The 18,366-nt window shown below is 38.7% G+C and overlaps 1 protein-coding gene across 1 annotated transcript in view; it reads left to right on the top strand.

Moving 5' to 3' along the window:
• Positions 1-17,505, top strand: part of PDLIM5 (PDZ and LIM domain 5) — a 153,751-nt gene extending 136,246 nt beyond the window's left edge. Inside the window, exons 13-16 of the mRNA XM_080916180.1 lie at positions 7,956-8,136; positions 9,864-9,984; positions 12,210-12,325; positions 14,389-17,505. Coding sequence (XP_080772306.1) covers positions 7,956-8,136; positions 9,864-9,984; positions 12,210-12,325; positions 14,389-14,478 — 508 coding nt within the window. The 3' untranslated portion in view covers positions 14,479-17,505. The remainder of the gene's footprint in view (positions 1-7,955; positions 8,137-9,863; positions 9,985-12,209; positions 12,326-14,388) is intronic.
• The last annotated feature ends 861 nt before the right edge of the window (positions 17,506-18,366 follow it).

The following is an 18,366-nucleotide window of genomic DNA, read 5'->3' as shown; positions in this document are numbered from 1 at the left end:
TACCCAGTAGCCATGTTGGTAGTTTTAGGGATTACTAAGAGAAGGGTCAGAGCAATAGAGGTCTCCAAAGTCTAGAGCAGTGTAAACTGAGCATTAAGTGTTCAGTGAACCAGGACATGACTCAGAGTTCAGTCAATTGGTTTTGATTTGTACTTCTATAGGGCTACATTTTATATAAACAATCTAATATAAAATCTAATGTAGCACTGCTTTATGCTAGCTAGTAAAATACTGCCTTAATTACTGCCTATGTTTGTTAAGCCTTTTAATTTAATATTAATAAATAAACTCTGACTGGTAACATGGTTTCTGTAAGTTATCTTACCGTGGCTACCATACCGGTGCTAACTGATACTGTATTCTGGATTATAATAATTTCGGTGGAAACAGAACCATTGCTTTGTGTGCTGGTATAATCTGCTACTTAGTGAGTTAGTGTCAAAGAATACGTGTTCCTAATTCATGTTGATTATCAACTTTGGTACTCTCCTGTAATCACAACCTTTAGTTGATTTTTCCTTGAAAATAGGAAGCTCAAAGCAGAGGCAACAAGAATTATTTCTCTTTGTCTCATTAAGTCTTTTCCAGATTTAGTGGTAGACTGAGATGCTCTGATGTACATACTTTCTGCTTTATGAAATAAATACATATTCTGCTAGAGAGAGATGACTGGCTGCCACTAACTGTCCCCTTACTTTATGTTGTTTTGTATTATCCAGCTCTTATTATCGTTGAAGCATTAAAGCTTCATTTCCTAAGGAAGTTAGCAGGAATGAGGATTAGCTCATATCAAGATCGTATAACAATAATTAGCATAGCACATTTGCCTAGTGCTCAAGTTCTACAGCAGCTTGCATGTCCTGCAGTCGGCTCACAGCCCTGGTCAAAGCATAAATCCAGTTCTTGCCCTTGGTGACAGTATTACTTACCAAAGCAAAAAGGTGTGAGATCAAGTGACATTATCTGGGACACCTGTTTTTAAAATGTGCTGCAGTTGCTGGCATACTACTTTCAACAGAATGTCACACCCTGGCAGACAGAAATGGAAAGTTGAGCTTATGTTGTTCATTTTCCATTAGCTATTTTTTAGAAGACCTGGTTATTTTCAGGAAAGGTTAAAGATGTGATGTGAGCAACTAAAGTGACTGTCTTCTTAGGGCATACTTGCCCATACTCTACTGATGATTTCATTTTGTTTTAATGTTTACGTTTTTCGTGTTTATTTGAATCTTAATAGTTTATGGCTATTATTCCTAACTTATATTCAAAGGCATTACTTTGACTAATTACAAAGAGTATTATATTTGCATAGAGTATTATATTTAGAAACTTTTCCTGAAGCTTTCATTTTGTGATAAAATATTTAGAACCTAACTAGGGTGGACCTAACATTTCCCCACCTCTAATGTTAGTGAATGCATTTATCGTTTGAATCCAAGTGTAGAAGAAACACACAGAGAAGGGGACGAATGTAATTCAGACCAGGTTCTGTTTCTTTGTGGAGCACAGGTGTATGGAGGTCCCAGCTTCTTGAATTTTGCCTTGTTAAAATCAATCTCTATTTGTATTGCAGAGGGTTAACTGAGCTGTTTATGTTTATAGCATCTTAACATCCTTTTTGAAAGAGGAAAGTGTTTGTGATGCTTGGTTTTCTTCCTAAGTACAGAATGTTTGGACAGTAGTCATGTTTCTGTTATCCATCTTTGCTTGGAACACACCAACAGATTCAGGCAATCCATTGTTTATTCCACTGATGAAAGAAATTTTTGTACTACTGAGATGGTTTGCTCGGTAATTTTCTGAAGGGGAGCTGTCCTGGGTTACCCCAAGAGAAGCAGCAAAGCTTATTGCCTGCTGCATTGTGCTTTCAGTTTCTGAACTCCTTTCAACTCCTTTATTTATAGGTCTTTTTTATTGTCCCTTCTGGTTCAGATTTTATTTGAAAATAAAAGGTTTCCTAGCTTAATGTATCAGCTGCTGAATTTAAGAAAACAACTAAAAACTTTGGTCAAGATTTATGGGCAAGATATAAACCAAGATTTTACTGTTCATGATAGAGAACAAAAGAAATAAGAACAGAAGAGTCTAACATCTATATTTGCAATACAATGTCACCATTGAGATCCTGTTTGGGTGACAGTGTTTAGTGGATTCTTAACTATTCTAGATATTGTGCAAAGTGTTTTACCTGAATGTTGTTCCCTCCCTGTGATTACATTTGCTATTGATCTATGTATCAATATATAGATTGATACTACATATGAGTACATAGGTAAAGAAACTGAAGAACAGACAACTCATATTTGTCAGAATTGTTTAGATTGTAAATAATAGTACCAGAGTCTTAGTCCAGATTCATGTAACTCCATTTGTTTTGTATTTGTACCAACCACTCTGTAGGAGAATGCTTATAATCATCCAAATGACAAAAGGAAGTACAGGAGTATAAAATAAACATCAAACAAAGCTAAGCAAGATGATGATAAAGCCGACAGTTTGTTAGTTATGATTGATATTGTTAAATACTAATTTGAAAGCATTATTGGGGTTACTCTACAGCGTCTTCAGAGTAACTCCATGAAACATATTCCTAGGAAGACCTATCTGAGGAAACTGGCCCTTTGACTCACATGGGGAGACTCACAGAGCTGGTGAAGGGAGTGCCAGGACTAACATCCATCTCTGATTGGTTATGAACTACATTTATTCATTAAGTCAGTAAATATTTACTTAACCACTGCTTTTGTTTTGTTCTGAAAACGTAATAGTAAATAGCACTTGCAGTGTGGTCTTTTTATGAAAAGACTGAAAGGGAACATGGCCAGAGTTATTAGCTAAGATTCCTGAATCCGTGTAATGCCCAGTTTCTTTTGTACAGCGTTCTCAGCTTTCTAAGTTATTTCACATGTATGTCATAAACAGATAAACATACAATTATAGATCTTACCTTATTTTGTCAGGAAAAATAGCTAAGCAAATGTGTCCTACTGTAGTAGGTATGGCAGTATATTTTGTTCATACATTGAAATGTACACATGAATAAGAAAGGAATGAATAAGATACAGGTTGAACAGTGGGACATTTTAGCCACTCCTCTAAAACGACTTTGTGGAATCTACGTGCATTTCTACATTCTAAGGTAATAACCCTCATGTCATCGGTCAGCAGATCTGTTAAATCTGTGCACTCGCTGTTCCAGCTGCAGTCCTAATCCAGCCATCATGCCTCACCTGAACTCTCAGTGTGCCCTTGCCCTCTAGCTCTCTTTTACCAACACAGTAGCTCTATGAATTGTTTCCCTTTCAGAACTCCCTTATTCGTTAAGTAAATGAAATGGGCAAATGGACCTGCTCATTCAGTGACAAGATGTGCAGTAATAATTGTTGTGTAGGTTAGGGTTAGGGTTACAAGCTGATTCAAACAAATGCACTCGCTTAGTTCTACAGAGCATATAAATAACTTGGTTTCGTGCAGTGTCTGTGCCATTTTACATTCCTATTAGGTGTGCCAGAGTGTCTATACAGCGTCTTCAGTACCCTCTGGCTTAGCATTGTGTAGAGGTGAGAATCCATACAGCGCATTCTCTGAAGGTCTGCTTAGCTGTCTCTGTTCCATCGAACTTCATCATCTCTCTGCCATGAGATGAAATGGACATCGATGAACACCATTGTAAGATGTTGACTCCACCAAGACGGTAAAGCAGTTAGATAAAGATTACTCAGTCATCAATAGGCCTGAACAGTAGTACCCTCTGGGCTTTGGGGGATCCTAGCAATGTAGCTTGTTATCTACCTGATCCTGGTAAAGTTGGCAGATTCTAATGTTTTCTTCATCTGTGTGATAGAGTTTGTTTCTGTTCCTGAGGCTGCCATGGGGATTAAATAAGGGACAAAGCAGGAAGCACTTATGTTTAAGCCACTACTCCCTGTGAAGTAGTGCCCCTTTGAAGACAGCAGTTTCTTTCCCGTTCTGTCTGTAAGTTTTCCTTTTTCTCTGAACTCGGATTAGTTCCTTCTTCGGGGGTTGGGGGTGGCGTTGGGTGGAAACTAGGCAGAGTTAAAGTTGTATGAAGTAGTCTTTCATCTCAAGCACTCAGATGCCTTAACTCTTCCTTTCCTTTGCTAGTGAACATAGATTTCGTAAGGGCTGAGGTTTGTGGAGAGATGAATATTTAATTCCACCATGCAGTTATCCAAGCTGTCTTTCCCGGTCACAGGTGGAAACCCAGTGCCATGTGGAGAACTTCTTCAGTGTTATCTGCTCTCAATAAATTTGTTAATAATTTAATTCTCCTGACACAAAGAAGAAAGTGTGCTTTCTTCTACATAGGAGGCCGCTGTTTAATCTAGACGTAACCTCGGGGGCACTGGGAGAAGAGCCCTTTCACTGTAGCAAGGAGGATCCAGTTAGGCGGCATTTTCCCTTCAGTGCTAGTTTAGAGCAAGGAGCTCTGACAAGAGCAAGACTTATTTTTCTCATATTTTAAAGCTACAGAGTCCTTTTTCTTACTGTCCAGGATTTCCTTTATTGTTCATGTTTGAAAAATAAAAGAAACAATGAAGCATTTTAAAGTTGTTCTTTTAATAACCTAGACTATATTTTTAATTGTTGATGAAAATCTTTTTGCCAAAAAGTTTTTTAAATGGCTTTTAAAGAATACATGCACTGTGGTGCTGAAGAGATGGCTCAGAAATGATCAAAGAAGACACTTAATGTCAGTTTTGTGGTTCTGCATGCGCGCGCACACCCCCCCCCACACACACACACACACTGAAAACCTGCAGTGTTAAGTCTAAACTGTGCTTGCTGCAGAAATCTGGTGGGATGTGCTATTAAGGATCCGATGTGAGCCTGACCTGTATGCTCTAAGAGGACCCTCACCATTATGAACTTTGAGAAGAGCAAGGATGCATGCCATGAGGCCGCTTTCTATAGCTCTATAGTGACTGTTGATCCTGGCTGATGAATCACATCAAACATTACTCATAGAGGGAACGACTCTCTGAGGGTTAGGTCTGGTCCAGTGCTGTGATTCATAGACCCCAATTCTCTAGTGCTCTGATTTGACCCTAAGACACACTTACGAAAAATCTAGGAAAGAGACTATATGTTCCTCAGAGTTATGAGATGGCTGTCACCCCCACCCCCAGAGGAACCTCCTCAGCTATTTGGGATTAGGAGGTGCTCCAGGGGCTTTAACCCAAGCCTGTACCAGTATTCACATTTCAGGAGAATGCTTTCTGCAGCTGACCTGACTACTTTTAAACACTGAATAACCAGTAAGGGTGCTGGCCTCGAGGCCATTTGGTTTGTGGTGATACTTCCTAAAGAAAAACTCAGCCTAGCATTGCAAAAATGTTGGGATGTGTTTTAGTGGCCAGAGAATGTGACGTAAACCCCAAACTCCTGTACACTACATTATAGTTGCAGTGAGTGTTTCCTGTAAGGGTTTTGTTTCGGTTTTTGTCTTTTGTTTTTTAACTTATACATTCAGATGCCTAGCTAGTGGGAAAGTTTAGACCACTCAGAATATTTTGTTCGGCTCTGAGAATGTAACATCTTGATGTATCTTTGGAAAAGTACTTGCCAAATATACACCAAGAAAAATTAATGAGATAACTTGTGAGGGGAGGCTGTTTATAAAGCAGTTGTAAGTGGAGAAGCAGCTTACTAGAGGTAATAGATTTATTTACCATGGGTGACACACAACAGAACCACCATTTCTGTTCCTTTAGAAAGAGGTGACAGATGCCTGCCTTGTTAGTCGTTACAATGAATCATGAAGTTCTACCTTGCTCGCCTTTAAGCTTTAGTAACAATACACTGCTTACCTTTAATATAGCAAAGTCACATGAGCAAAAATACCAACAAATGTTTTATAAATCCGTTAAGTAGAACTAGAACATACTTTATATGCTTAACAGAAAAACATTTCATTTACATCACGCTTTTCTGCTGCCTGACTTTTGCAGAACTGAGAGCTGAGTAAAAGCTAGTGCTTTTGTTTAGAAGTTTAGTATGTGGATTTGCACATTGTAGCACCAGACTGTTGGTTGAGGAGCAATTACCAAAAGGAACAAATAGAGATAGTTTTTATCTTTATGTGTGTGTGTGTGTGTGCGTGTGCCCATGTGTGTTCTATAGAGTGTACATGAATACATGAGTGCATGTACTCATGTGTGCGTATGTAGAGGCCCGAGAAGGACTATGCCAATCTCTGCTTTATTGCCTTGAGGCACAATCTCTCATTGAACCAGAGCCTCACCTCTCTGATAGCACTCTCAGGTTCCCCATATTCAGCTCCAGATGTGGAGTCTCAGGCACACGCAGCCATGCCCTGCGAGACAGCTGTTAAATAACAGATCTGTGTTGTCACAGGTTAGAAGCTGCACTGCATAATGCTTATTCCCAGACATATGGTTAGTAATCAGCCTAGAAGTCCAGTGCTCCAAGATTGCCAGTAATTGCCTATGGTCATCCGTGATGCTGGTTTACAACAATAACCTATGGTCATCCGTGATGCTGGCTTACAATAGCCTATGGTCATCTGTGATGCTGGTTTACAATAGGCTATGGTCATCTGTGATGCTGGTTTACAATAGGCTATGGTCATCTGTGATGCTGGTTTACAACAATAACCTATGGTCATCTGTGATACTGGTTTACAATAGCCTATGGTCATCTGTGATGCTGGTTTACAACAATAACTATGGTCATCTGTGATGCTGGTTTACACTGGTAAAATTGAAAGCAGTGTTTCAGTTGACGAGAACATTGGGAAATAGAAGCATCAGCCCCTAGCTTTGACTCAGTCAGTAAGCTTTTGATGTTTGCCATATCTCTTGAATACTCTCTGGCCTTGCCACTCTATCTGTTGAACTGAGTCATAATAATTGCCCTGGTCTATCTCACAAGAATGCTGTATGAACAAATTAGATAAGTGTAAAAGTGCCTTGGAGGTAAAGCCATTCGATGAATAAAAATTAGTGTGATGTAGCTACCAAAAAGTGTGTTGCGGAGGCTAGTCTGCTTCATCTCCAAAGGCTTCTAACTAGATAAGCTTTCGTAATGGGTTCCTCTTAAGTAAACCAAAGCACCTCATCACTTCATGACTGTAGTAGTTAGGGGAAAAGATCTCTATACAAACATTTGCTACCTTGATAAAAAAATACACATTAAAATCAGTCATAGCTGAGTATGGTGTCATTTATATCTATAACCCCAAGCATTTGGTAGGCTGAGGCAGGAGGATCATGAATTTGAAGCCGCCTAGAGCTACCAATTAAGTTTTAGGCCAGCTTAGGATACAAAATAAGCTCTTGTCACCCACTCCTGCTCCACAAAATCTGTCCCATTTAAAGGAGGGGAAGAGGGATAGGTAGACATTAGGTATAAATCTACAATTATACAAGCTAAAAATGGTGTCTGTACAACACCATGCCTGTGTGTGGTAACACTGTCATGCATAGTTAGATACAGTTTGAGGGTAGATCTCATGTTAAATGTTCTTAATGCAATGGCATTTAAATTAGTCACATTGGAATTACATAAAACCCTTCCAATTAGCTTCAAACAACTGACAACGTACAGCTCAGTTTCTGTGGTCGATTTAGAAGGTGAATTTGAAACATTTAATGAAGCTGTGAAATAAGTCTGCTACATCAGCTGTAGGAAGAAAGGCTGACTCTTCTCAAGAAACCGTTGTTTTTAAGGATCTAACGTACCGTTTCCCTTTTGTCTATAACGTGTTGTTGTCCATTTGAGTCAGCATTCTCCTCTCATAGTGACACAGACAGAATGACTCACTGCAACTCAGTCAGGCCCTGAGTCCCAGCAGCAGGGAAAACCACCAAGGGACTCATCCCCAGATAACTAGACATGTGGAAAGGGGTTCCCTCCATGACAACACCAGAAGCTTCATCTTTGAGTCAAATTGGTCTCTTTCCTTTTGGCAGAGGACCTTTTCTCGTGGCTCTGGGGAAGTCCTGGCATCCAGAAGAATTTAACTGTGCTCACTGCAAAAACACGATGGCCTACATCGGTTTCGTAGAGGAGAAGGGAGCACTGTATTGTGAGCTATGCTATGAGAAGTTCTTTGCTCCTGAATGTGGCCGGTGCCAGAGGAAGATCCTTGGGGTGAGTATTTGAAACCACTTCTTTATTTTAGTACAGTTTAAAGCCATGTAGATCTTGTAATAAAACCTTTTCATGATTTTTACTTTTTTTCTTCTTGCTTTATCAGCCCTCTCTACTTTCATTAGTAGTATTTATAAAACAAAACTAAACAGACCTCTGAAGAAAACTATCAGACCCATGGGGTTAGTTGTCTTTGGTTTTGTCTTACTGAGTGCTGACCTGTCTGGTTAAAATCTACGTCTATGGGAAAAATAATTTACTGTGGGTGTGCTACCTCAGCAGGACCATGTTTGCTCAGGAGAAAAGAGGTTGCCCAGGACCACACACGAGAGCTCTCAGAACCAACACCTTGGCTGGTTTAAATTAAACTCCACAGCTTTTATAAGAGTAGCCTTTTCTACTTGTCAGAGTTCAAGCACAGGCCACTGATCTCATGAAATATACAAATACACAAAATGTGAACCTTATAATATTTTTATTTGAATGAATATAATGTTTAAAATGTGACTTCAGTTATAAAAGTGACCATGTGATAGGAAAAGTATTTCATGTTGTACTTTCCTTGGCAAAAGAACTCAATAAATAATGATGAATAATTGTATATCCTGTCATGTAACACCCAGTTATCTATGACATCACAAGAGTCAGGCACCCTACTGTTGGTGACCAGTAGTGGGAGTTAGAAAAAAAACCAATGTTCTTAGCTTTAACATATAAGCGTGGAAATGGTTTATATGTTAAATAAATCTACCTACTTCTCTTAATCTGAAATACAATAACGAAACTGTAGAAAATGTGATTTGCTGAGGACATGATTAAGTAGGTCTGAAACTTTAAAACTAGTTTCACTTCTAAGTATGCCACCTGACCTATTTCTCTGGTACCATTTTGTACACTGCGTTGGTGATAAAGCAGTATAATGAATGGCTTGCCTGTTTCCTCAGAAATGCTGACAGATAATCAATAAACTGTATGTTAATATACCACGGTAGTGAGTAAAACATCCTGTGTATCAGAAAGTAATTAATAAAAAGTCAATAATAGTTAAAAGCCATAAGACTCTAGGAAGAGAAAGAAAAAAATTCCTATGGTATTAAGTATTTTTCAGAAATTAGTTTTTTTAATTGTTTTACCTTTTCTCAACAATTCCTGGAAAACTAACAGCCTCGGGCCTCTTAGTGATTCAAAAGCCTTCCAAATCTGGCATCTTGGACTATTTAACCAGCCCTTATGGACTAGGACCCTTGCTTTTGTGGTAAACACGTTACTCAGTGGAGTAAGTAGTATAGTCACGGTTGATTCCCAAAGCTGAACACTCAGTGAGCTGATTGGATTACACTGATTACATTATTGCTTCCATAATGCACTAGAATTGAGGTTTGTGTTAGTTTTTAAATGCTTCTCCCTCCTCCATGACATTTTCAAGATAATGCCATGAAAGTTTTTTTTTTTTTTTTTTTGAGTTAATGTGTCCTGACACCCTTTAAAGTAAAGCAGAATGTGTTGTAACAAGCACTTGTGGGGTGCTTCCCTATTCATTGTGTGTATGAAGGTTAGTAGTCGGATTGTTCTCTAAGTGTATGGGTTTGTATTTACGAAAAGCACACCTATTACAGCAGTATCTAGTGCCCTCAGTCTACTTTGAGTTAGCGTGTTTCACCAATCAGAGTGGATGTTGGTGTCCTTCTTGTCCTCTGTCTTTACATCCATCCACCTTTCTGTAACAGGAAGTCATCAATGCCTTGAAGCAGACCTGGCACGTATCCTGTTTTGTGTGTGTGGCCTGTGGAAAACCCATCCGTAATAATGTGTTCCACTTGGAAGATGGCGAGCCCTACTGTGAGACAGGTGAGACAATAAGCCGGAAGCACCTCCGTTAAGGGTGGGGCTGAGGCACTTAGGTTGCTGTAAAATTGAAAGACAAGTTGGGGCCAACAAGCTTTTGTAATTGTTTTAGAGGTATTACATATTACTCTAAATATATATCAGAACAACAATAATAATAACAACTGTTTGTGACTGTCTAGACAAACATTTCTATCTTCATTATGAACATTAAGATGATTAGCAGTTTCTCAGGAAAAATATAATGGTTGGATCTCAAATTGTTTACAGATATAAGTTCTACCCCAAATGTAGCTTAAATTGTAGTAATAAATACCAAGTGCTCATAAACACAAGAAGTGTTCAGCATTCGGATGTTACTGCTTTGCTTTCTAAGACAACAACCTTAAAAATCAGTGTGAAAGCCTTTGCTACTTTACTGAATAGAAGAGTAAGCCTGGCTTAGACTGCTCCCTGGTACTGTCTGTTCCGTTGGTTTTCTCATCGCCCAGCACTTACTTTTCCTTTGCACATGTGCAGTGAACTGTCTTACCTTTTACTCCTTATTCAGATTTTGCTTCCACAACACACATTTCAGAATATTAAATATGCTTTCCTTTATTCTGCCTCTGCCAACCACTATTAACTGCATTCTTGCTGTTGAGTTTTAATCTTACTTTAGATTGAAATTAAACGTGTGGTCCTAGGAGAAAGGTCGTGTGCACAGTGATGCAGCTCAGGAGGCTTTTGTCTGAAGCTGGCTCAGCATCCTTGCCTGTTCGCCTGTTCTACTCTGATTCTCATCTTCCCCCCAACCCCTTAGCTAGGGAGGGGTTCCACGCCGTCCACCAGGAAGCCCCCAGAACCTCCAATAAAACACCCCAGGGGTTGTTAGCAGTAAAGTTGGCTGTAAACTGCTTACTGTTCTCAGAATATCCTACATTTTACAGATCCTTATTTTTTCTGAAGAGAGACTTGGGTTTTGTTTAGTTGATTGGCTAGATTGTGAGTTTTAGCAGCTTTGTAAGACATTCTAACTGTACCAAATCATAAACATCTGCCTGGCTTGTGATGTTTAATATACTTTAAAACAAAATCATGGCATAAAACTAATGCATTACCTTCAGAGGGGGAATTATGATCAAATTTTTATTCTTTTTTCTTAACCTTTAACCAGTTCTTAGCAGTCGTCATATCTCAGTAGATGGCTGCACAGTCCACTGTCCAAAGGCATAGAATTTCTCTCTTTCTATGTTCTTCCGAAACCCAACTAATCAGTAATCTCTGGTATCCCACCTCCAGTGGGTGTTGGACAAGCATCCCTATGTCCTGTGTCACCAGCATACCTAGCTTGCTCTTGCTGTGCCTGGACTTTCCCATAGCAGCTGTGGGGAAGTCAGGGCACTTGCAACATTGCCAGTCAGATTGTGTTTGTATCCTGTAAATGATATCTACAGGAAAGACACCATCCTCCTTGCTACAACCTGCTTTGTGGGCTTTTATCTGTTGCCCTTTACATCCTGACCTGAGATTTAACTCACCTTTGTTATTTCTAAACAATGGCTAAGATTTTATTCTGGCTCTAGCGCCTTCATACTTATAATTTCTACTAACTAATCTCTGTGATTCTTCAAGTTTCATCATGACTTAGATTTCCCTAGCCTTTCTATATAACATATTGTAGGCTCTCTAACCATCCTCTATCACAGCAGTTCTTAACAAAGCCCCCCAAGATGAGCATCCACACTTGTCCTTTTGACCACCGAACCTCTGTGAGGCCTGGAGCACTGCCCAGTAGAGTCTCTGGGTGTGAATTCAGCACTTGTGCTAAAGCAGGTTAGCATAACAGTGCACATTATGGAATTCCCCCCACACACACACAAACACACACACAACTTTAGCTCTATTGACAGTACTAAAGGCCAACAGTTGGGTCATATAGATCAGCACAACAGTGATGTAATTTTATAAAAGAGGTGAAAAAGTATGGGAAAGAAAAAAACCACACATCTCAAGTATTCTTATTTAGTAATAAAGAAAGGACAAGGACCCCCTACAGAGACTTTTTTGTCTCCCATCCAACCCAGTGAGAAAATCCTAACGAAGCTGCTCTACCACTGGGGGATAATGAATTTCCCACATGCACCTTTGTAGCTCATGGTATACTTCATCTTACCACTGTTTTCTGTGACCTGCAATTCCAAAGGCTCACCATGTTTAAATTGCATCTCTTTCCTGACTTCATGCAGACTATTATGCTCTTTTTGGAACAATATGTCGCGGATGTGAATTCCCCATAGAGGCTGGTGACATGTTCCTGGAAGCTCTGGGCTCCACCTGGCATGATACTTGCTTTGTGTGCTCCGTAAGTAAACTGTACTGTCCTGGTCAGAGCTTAGTGCTTGATACCCCAGGGTGGGGGAATTCTTGGGGAGGACGACTCTCACAGTCAAAGGTGGGGAGTAGAACTCTGTTAAGGGCACCCGGACAGGGAGGGCAATATTTGGGATATAAATAAATAAAATAATTAATTTTTTAAAAAGCTTCATGTTTAATGGGAATAGCAGCATTTTGGTTTTCCCATTTCTCAAAGCTAAGGAACAGTGAGTTTTGATGTTCTTCGAAGTTGGATTTGAAATTGTCATATTATTATACTTTAAGGCATTCTTGACTCTATGGAGAAGATACTTTTTCTTTTTTTTAATATGAAGTATTTTCTTAAATTCTTTTATTAAACAGCTTAAGTTGTTTTTAATATTAGATATTTCTTAAATAGAAAAGAATTTATTTAAAAAAAAAAAAAAAACAACCTAGAGAGCCAGCCAGGTGGCCCAGTTTTCTTCCTGACTGATACATAGCTCATGGATTTTCTTTTCTTTTTAAAACTGTGAACATGGGGGAAAATTACCTATTTCACTTGCTTTTTTAAAAGTGCTTTAGGGTTTGATTTTATTTGTTTTTATGTGTGTGTTCCTATGTTTGCCTGTTTGTGGAGACTGAAGGGCAACCTCAGTGTCACTCTGACAACACTGGCTACCTTCTGTGAAGCAGAGTTTCTCATGAGCCTGAAACCCAAAAATTGGGCTAGAGCTTCTGGGGATAGATCTCCAAGACACTCACCTTGGGATTACAGGCATGCATGTACAACCAAGCCCAATGTTTGTACATGGTTTCTAGGGGGCCAAACTCAAGTGTTTTATTGACTGAGCTATGCCCAACAGCTTTTTGTAGGGACACGGTCTCAGTGTGTACACTGGCTGACATAGAACTTGCTATATAGATGAGGTTAGACTTGAACTCATAAAGATCCATCTGCCTCTGCCTCCAGAGATCTGGAATGGAAGGTTTGAATCACTATACCTAGTGTTCTGATTTTTTTTTTTAATGATTGAGATAGATCAAAAGATTAATATTAGTATAAGATAATTTTTATCACTTAGGAAACTAATATTCAGTAAAGCTGCCCCATGCCAGTGTGTGATTTCTATTACTCCTGTTGGATTTAGTCATATCTAATGATGTTTTGTTGCCCTGCACATAGAAGAATTAGGTAAATGTGAAATCAAGTGATTTCTCCAACCACTACCTTTGGGCTCATTCTTATCTTATTTCATTTATCTTTTAGACTTCATAAAGTTCATAAAAAGCAGCTTTTACATATTTTCCTTCTCAGGAAGATCTTCTCATGAGCATTGTCAACTTGCAAGGCAGCAGAAAAAACATGAAGGCAAAAGTGTGGGTAGCTGCCCACAAAACCACTCACCAGGCAGATGCTGCCCAGACACTCACTGTAGAACCAAGTTAAACCAGTCCTCTCATGAATGAATAGTGATTATGAACACTTACTGCTCTTACAGAGGACCCAATATTGGCTTCTGGTATCCATGTCAGGCAGCTGATGACCAGGGCCCTGTGAGTGCCCAAGACACCTGACTCATCCACATACCATACTCAGACTCAGACACATAATAAAAAATAAGACAAGTAAAAAGAATCATCTATGGCCATTGTGTTATAGGTCAGATTGACATTCGGTTTTGGTCATGCTGGGCAAAGGGATTAAGCTGTGTTTCTTTTGAATGCTTTAATTCTCTATAAGAGGAAACAGATTTTTAAAAATTGATTAGAATTTGTATATTTAATTTGACGTTTGGTGTATTAAAATGTTCATTGGGACTAAGTGTTTCCCTCTTAGTAAAGAAAAGCAATCATCAGTTATTTAAATAAATCATACTATGTTCTAGAAAAACATCACTCTTTGCTTTTCAAACATGACATAAAATATCATGGCAATCATGAAGTGTCAGGTGTCACACAACTGTGTACAGAACTTGTAATGTTGCTCATCCAGGGACAGTCACTTCCCATTGGGAGATTTGATTTAAATAATGCTATTCTTTTAAATAATGCTTCTTTTTTTTTTTCTAGGTGTGTTGTGAAAGTTTGGAAGGGCAGACATTTTTCTCCAAGAAGGACAAGCCACTTTGCAAAAAACATGCTCATTCTGTGAATATTTGAAAATCAACGGTTCCAGGAAAGAGAAGAAATTTGAAGAAAAAGGAAGAAAATTAAAATCACCATTTAAGTTTTAGTTATGGAGTTCTATAATAATAATGGCCCTGAACTCCAACATTAAAAAATCAAATCTGAGAAAACGTTTGCCTTCAGAAAGTCACAGACAGCTTGGCATTTATTATGACTTGACAGTATTTTCTGCCCATGAAGTAGCCTTTAGAAAAATTAATTTCCTGGCTATTAAGTTCATGTTAGAATAAATTACCAAAGGATTACATTTTAGAATTAAAATCTCTAGCCTCTATGTTGAAATGATACTTTTGGGGTGGTAGCTATGAGAATCCACAGAAGGCCATAAAAGTGCCTTAAACCTTATTAATAAGAATAATTGTTTAATAAACCCATTTTATCTTGAAAATAGTAAGTAGAAATTAAATGAAATTTAAGAGTAGGCAGTATCCCTTTCTGTTTAGTGTGTGTACTTGCTTTGGTCTTATCATTGTTCTTACCTTTCAGTAAGATGGTTCATGGAAACCCTTGATCTAAGTGTGTCATGCCAGTAAAAAGATTTGTGATCTCTTAGGTTCTCCCAGACGCTGGCCCCTCTTCAGATGGAGCAGTGTGTTTGCATTGTGTATGGCTGCCTGGTCTAGACTGCCATAGACTGCCATGCTTTTTGTTTCTTAAGCTGAGATGAAGATATTTCAATAGTGTTAGACTCTAATAGTTTTGTCTCCTTTTTAGAAAGGAGTAGGTAGAAGATAAAGGAGCTAGAAATTAGGGAAATGAAGCAATTTTAAGTAGGAAGTTAAAAGAACTACTTCCCACTGTCAAAAAATAAACTGACTGACTTTGACAGTTAAGTCTCTGACTAAGGATTCAAAAACTCCTTGCCCAGTAATTTGTTTTGGATTGAGGATTATGATAAAATCCAACTGTATATTGATTGTTACTGTGGTTTTTGCTTATTTGGAATTATTCTGGGATTTTGTTTCTTGTTTTTTTTTGTTTGTTTGTTTGTTTTGTTTTCAATTCTTTCTATCAGTCAGTAAATCCCCTCCAGCTGTGCAATCTCTGAGTTAGACAGCGTTTGTTCTCTGGTGTTTGGTGGTTAGGAGGAACCATGATGCTGTTCTCACCGGTCCTGTCATCTGTTCCTCATGAGTGGATAAAACATACGTGCACCACTTGTAGTCAGGACAGTGACACTCCCTAGGGAGAAAGAAATGGTGGCATTTCGTATCTTCCTCATTGTTTCTACACTGCATAAAAGGCCATGATCCTGCTGAGTTTTAGCCTAAATCTGTGGAGACAGGGTGCTTCCAAAATCCAGATAGAGTTCCCAGGTTCCTGCTGCCCCATCACTCAAGTGCTCTTGTGCATCCTGTGTGTGTGTGTGTGTGTGTGTGTGTGTGTGTGTGTGTGTGTGTGTGTGTGTGTGTGTGGTGTTAGAGAGGACACCTTAGACTACAGTATTTGTTTAACCTCCCTAAGAACTTTCAAGGCATCTAACCTGAAAGCTGCTAATCTATGATGTAGTAAGTTTATATTATACGCAGATGGTAATGAACTGGGGGATAAATGAACAGCAAGGGTGATACCACCTCACCTGTGCTTGTAGGGAGGCAGGAAATGTTCAGAAGTCAGTGCTGGAACTTTGTACATTGGGTCTCTTTGCTGCTGCAATATCAGTATCAGACTTGATGACTCGGATGCATTTGTTCAGATCTTAATATCAGGCTTTGGCTTTATACGACAAAATAAGTTGGTGATTTCCTTTCGATGTGGTAGTTTTTTGGGTTTTTTTTTTTTGTTTTGTTTTGTTTTTTTTGTCTTTTAGATGATGTACAAAGATAATATTTGAAAACTCATTGGCATTTGTATATTCAAACTGTTTTCCAACTTGGATTTCTTATAAAATTATCTTTCTCTAAGGATATCATTTTTATTAAGCCTTTCCTTCTATATGTTATTTGTAGATCATAATGCTGCATTTTATAATGGTGTATTTCTCTAAATTTAATCTGTAAAAGGAAAGTGTGGCTTAGTAATTTGGCATTGTGTCTTTATTCTTTGCCTGTTTTATGGCAAGTGTTATATCCATTCCTAAAACAGTGACCTCTGGGAGTGAGTTCTAACCATAACCAGAAGATTTGTCTGCAGTGGGGATTGGCAGGTTTCGTTTACCAGCATGGATTTTTAGATACCTGGCATAGCAATTTACCCTTCTGGTGAGCTCCCTGGGTATTTTTTTGTAAGCCTTCTGTGTTTTTCTTCACTGCTCAGTTTTCACCATAGAACACTGAGCTTTCCTCATGCTAGATGCATATTTCAAAGACTGTTCTTGATAAACTTTAGATGGAAACCTTACTTCCCTCATTTGATTTCTCATTGTTCGGCTTTGGTGGACCCAGATTGATATTGTTTCTCTAATTGTTCGGTTTGATTAGTGCCCATTGAGGTAGTAATCTGCTTATGTTCCTTGTGACTCCATGTTTTCCATGGGCAAGGTAACTTCCCCTGTAAAACTGTAGCCTCATTATTTGACCATGGTATTAAAACAAAAATAACCACTTGTTTGCAAAGGATTTGTAAAGAAAATCCTTTGAATATTGCTATAAAATAATGTTTAAAGTTATCTACAACAAAATGTGCTCTTTCCAAGGAGCTCTAGGTTAGACGCGCTTCTATAGAAAAATAATTACTGCAGTGTGAATTCAGTGTAACATTAATATTTGTTGGTATTTGCAACTCAGTCAGTCATCTCATTAGAGCAGAGGAAAACAAATGAGATAGTCTTACGTATAGGCCCTTATTTCAGTCTGTCCCTCTCGTCCAAATGTCTCAGATACCGCCCTTAGATACTTATATGCCATGTGCTGAACCTGTCAATTGCTGTCTTTTTTTTTTCTTCTTGTTCGAATTTTAAAGTTTGTGTATAGCTGCCCTTTTGCTTTGGATATATTTTTGATTTAAAAAAAAATCACATGAAAAATGTAATCTGTATAGCGATACTTTAATAAGCACATACTCAATAAACAACTGCAATGATGTGGACGTGCCTGGCTTGCTTTCTTCCTCTCTCTGACTGCTTTGTGCTTTTACTTAAGTGAGCATGGGAAAAAGTCATGTTTCATCATCACAGGACTGGAGATGGGATAACCACCCCGGATGAGTCTCTGCCTTGGTGTTAGCCAACCTCAGTGACCTAGACATTTGAAAATACTGCTTTTACTGTATTATCTACCTTCTTTCTTTACATGTACAATGTATATATGACATGTTTGCAAGTTAGTAGATAAGTTGTCTTTATATATGTTTATTGCAAAAAGTACTTATTGGAATGACATAGCATCATGCCCTGTTGTATCATAGCTCATAATGAAAGGACAGATTTCCTGCTCTTCATAGTTGGCAATAGCCAGGCTATCTCCTGTCCTCAGCTCAGTCTCGGGACTGTACATTACTAGGTAGGCTCCTCATCTCTTGCTCTTTCGTTTATCGGCTTGAGGGAACCTTTTTCCCTAATTGTGTAAGTATACAGGGATGTGTCTGTTTCAGGCTGCACATTGGGAATGGGAAAGAAACTCAAGTCTATTTTGCTCACAGTATATTAAACTCCAGAAGCCAAACTTTTAAGGGCATCGAGTCTGCATCTGACATTTTAATAGCCGCTGTTTGGTTTCTGTCAATCACGTCATTGCACATTAAAATGCACCGACAGAATAAGAGATCTGTCATTCCTTCGTTAAGAAACAGTAATCCAGTCCGAGATTTATAGGCTTATGTCTCAGCCGTGTGCTCACAATAAACCCCCCTTCCGTGCAGAAACCAGAGCAAGCCTCCCTGCCGGTCAGTGCTCTCTACTTGCATGTCCCCAATATAAGATTA

Source organism: Micromys minutus, assembly GCF_963924665.1.
Source record: "Micromys minutus genome assembly, chromosome: 4".
NCBI classification, from domain to species: Eukaryota; Metazoa; Chordata; class Mammalia; order Rodentia; family Muridae; genus Micromys; species Micromys minutus.
Note: the sequence above shows the minus strand (reverse complement) of the source record. Positions and strands in the feature narration are given on the sequence as shown.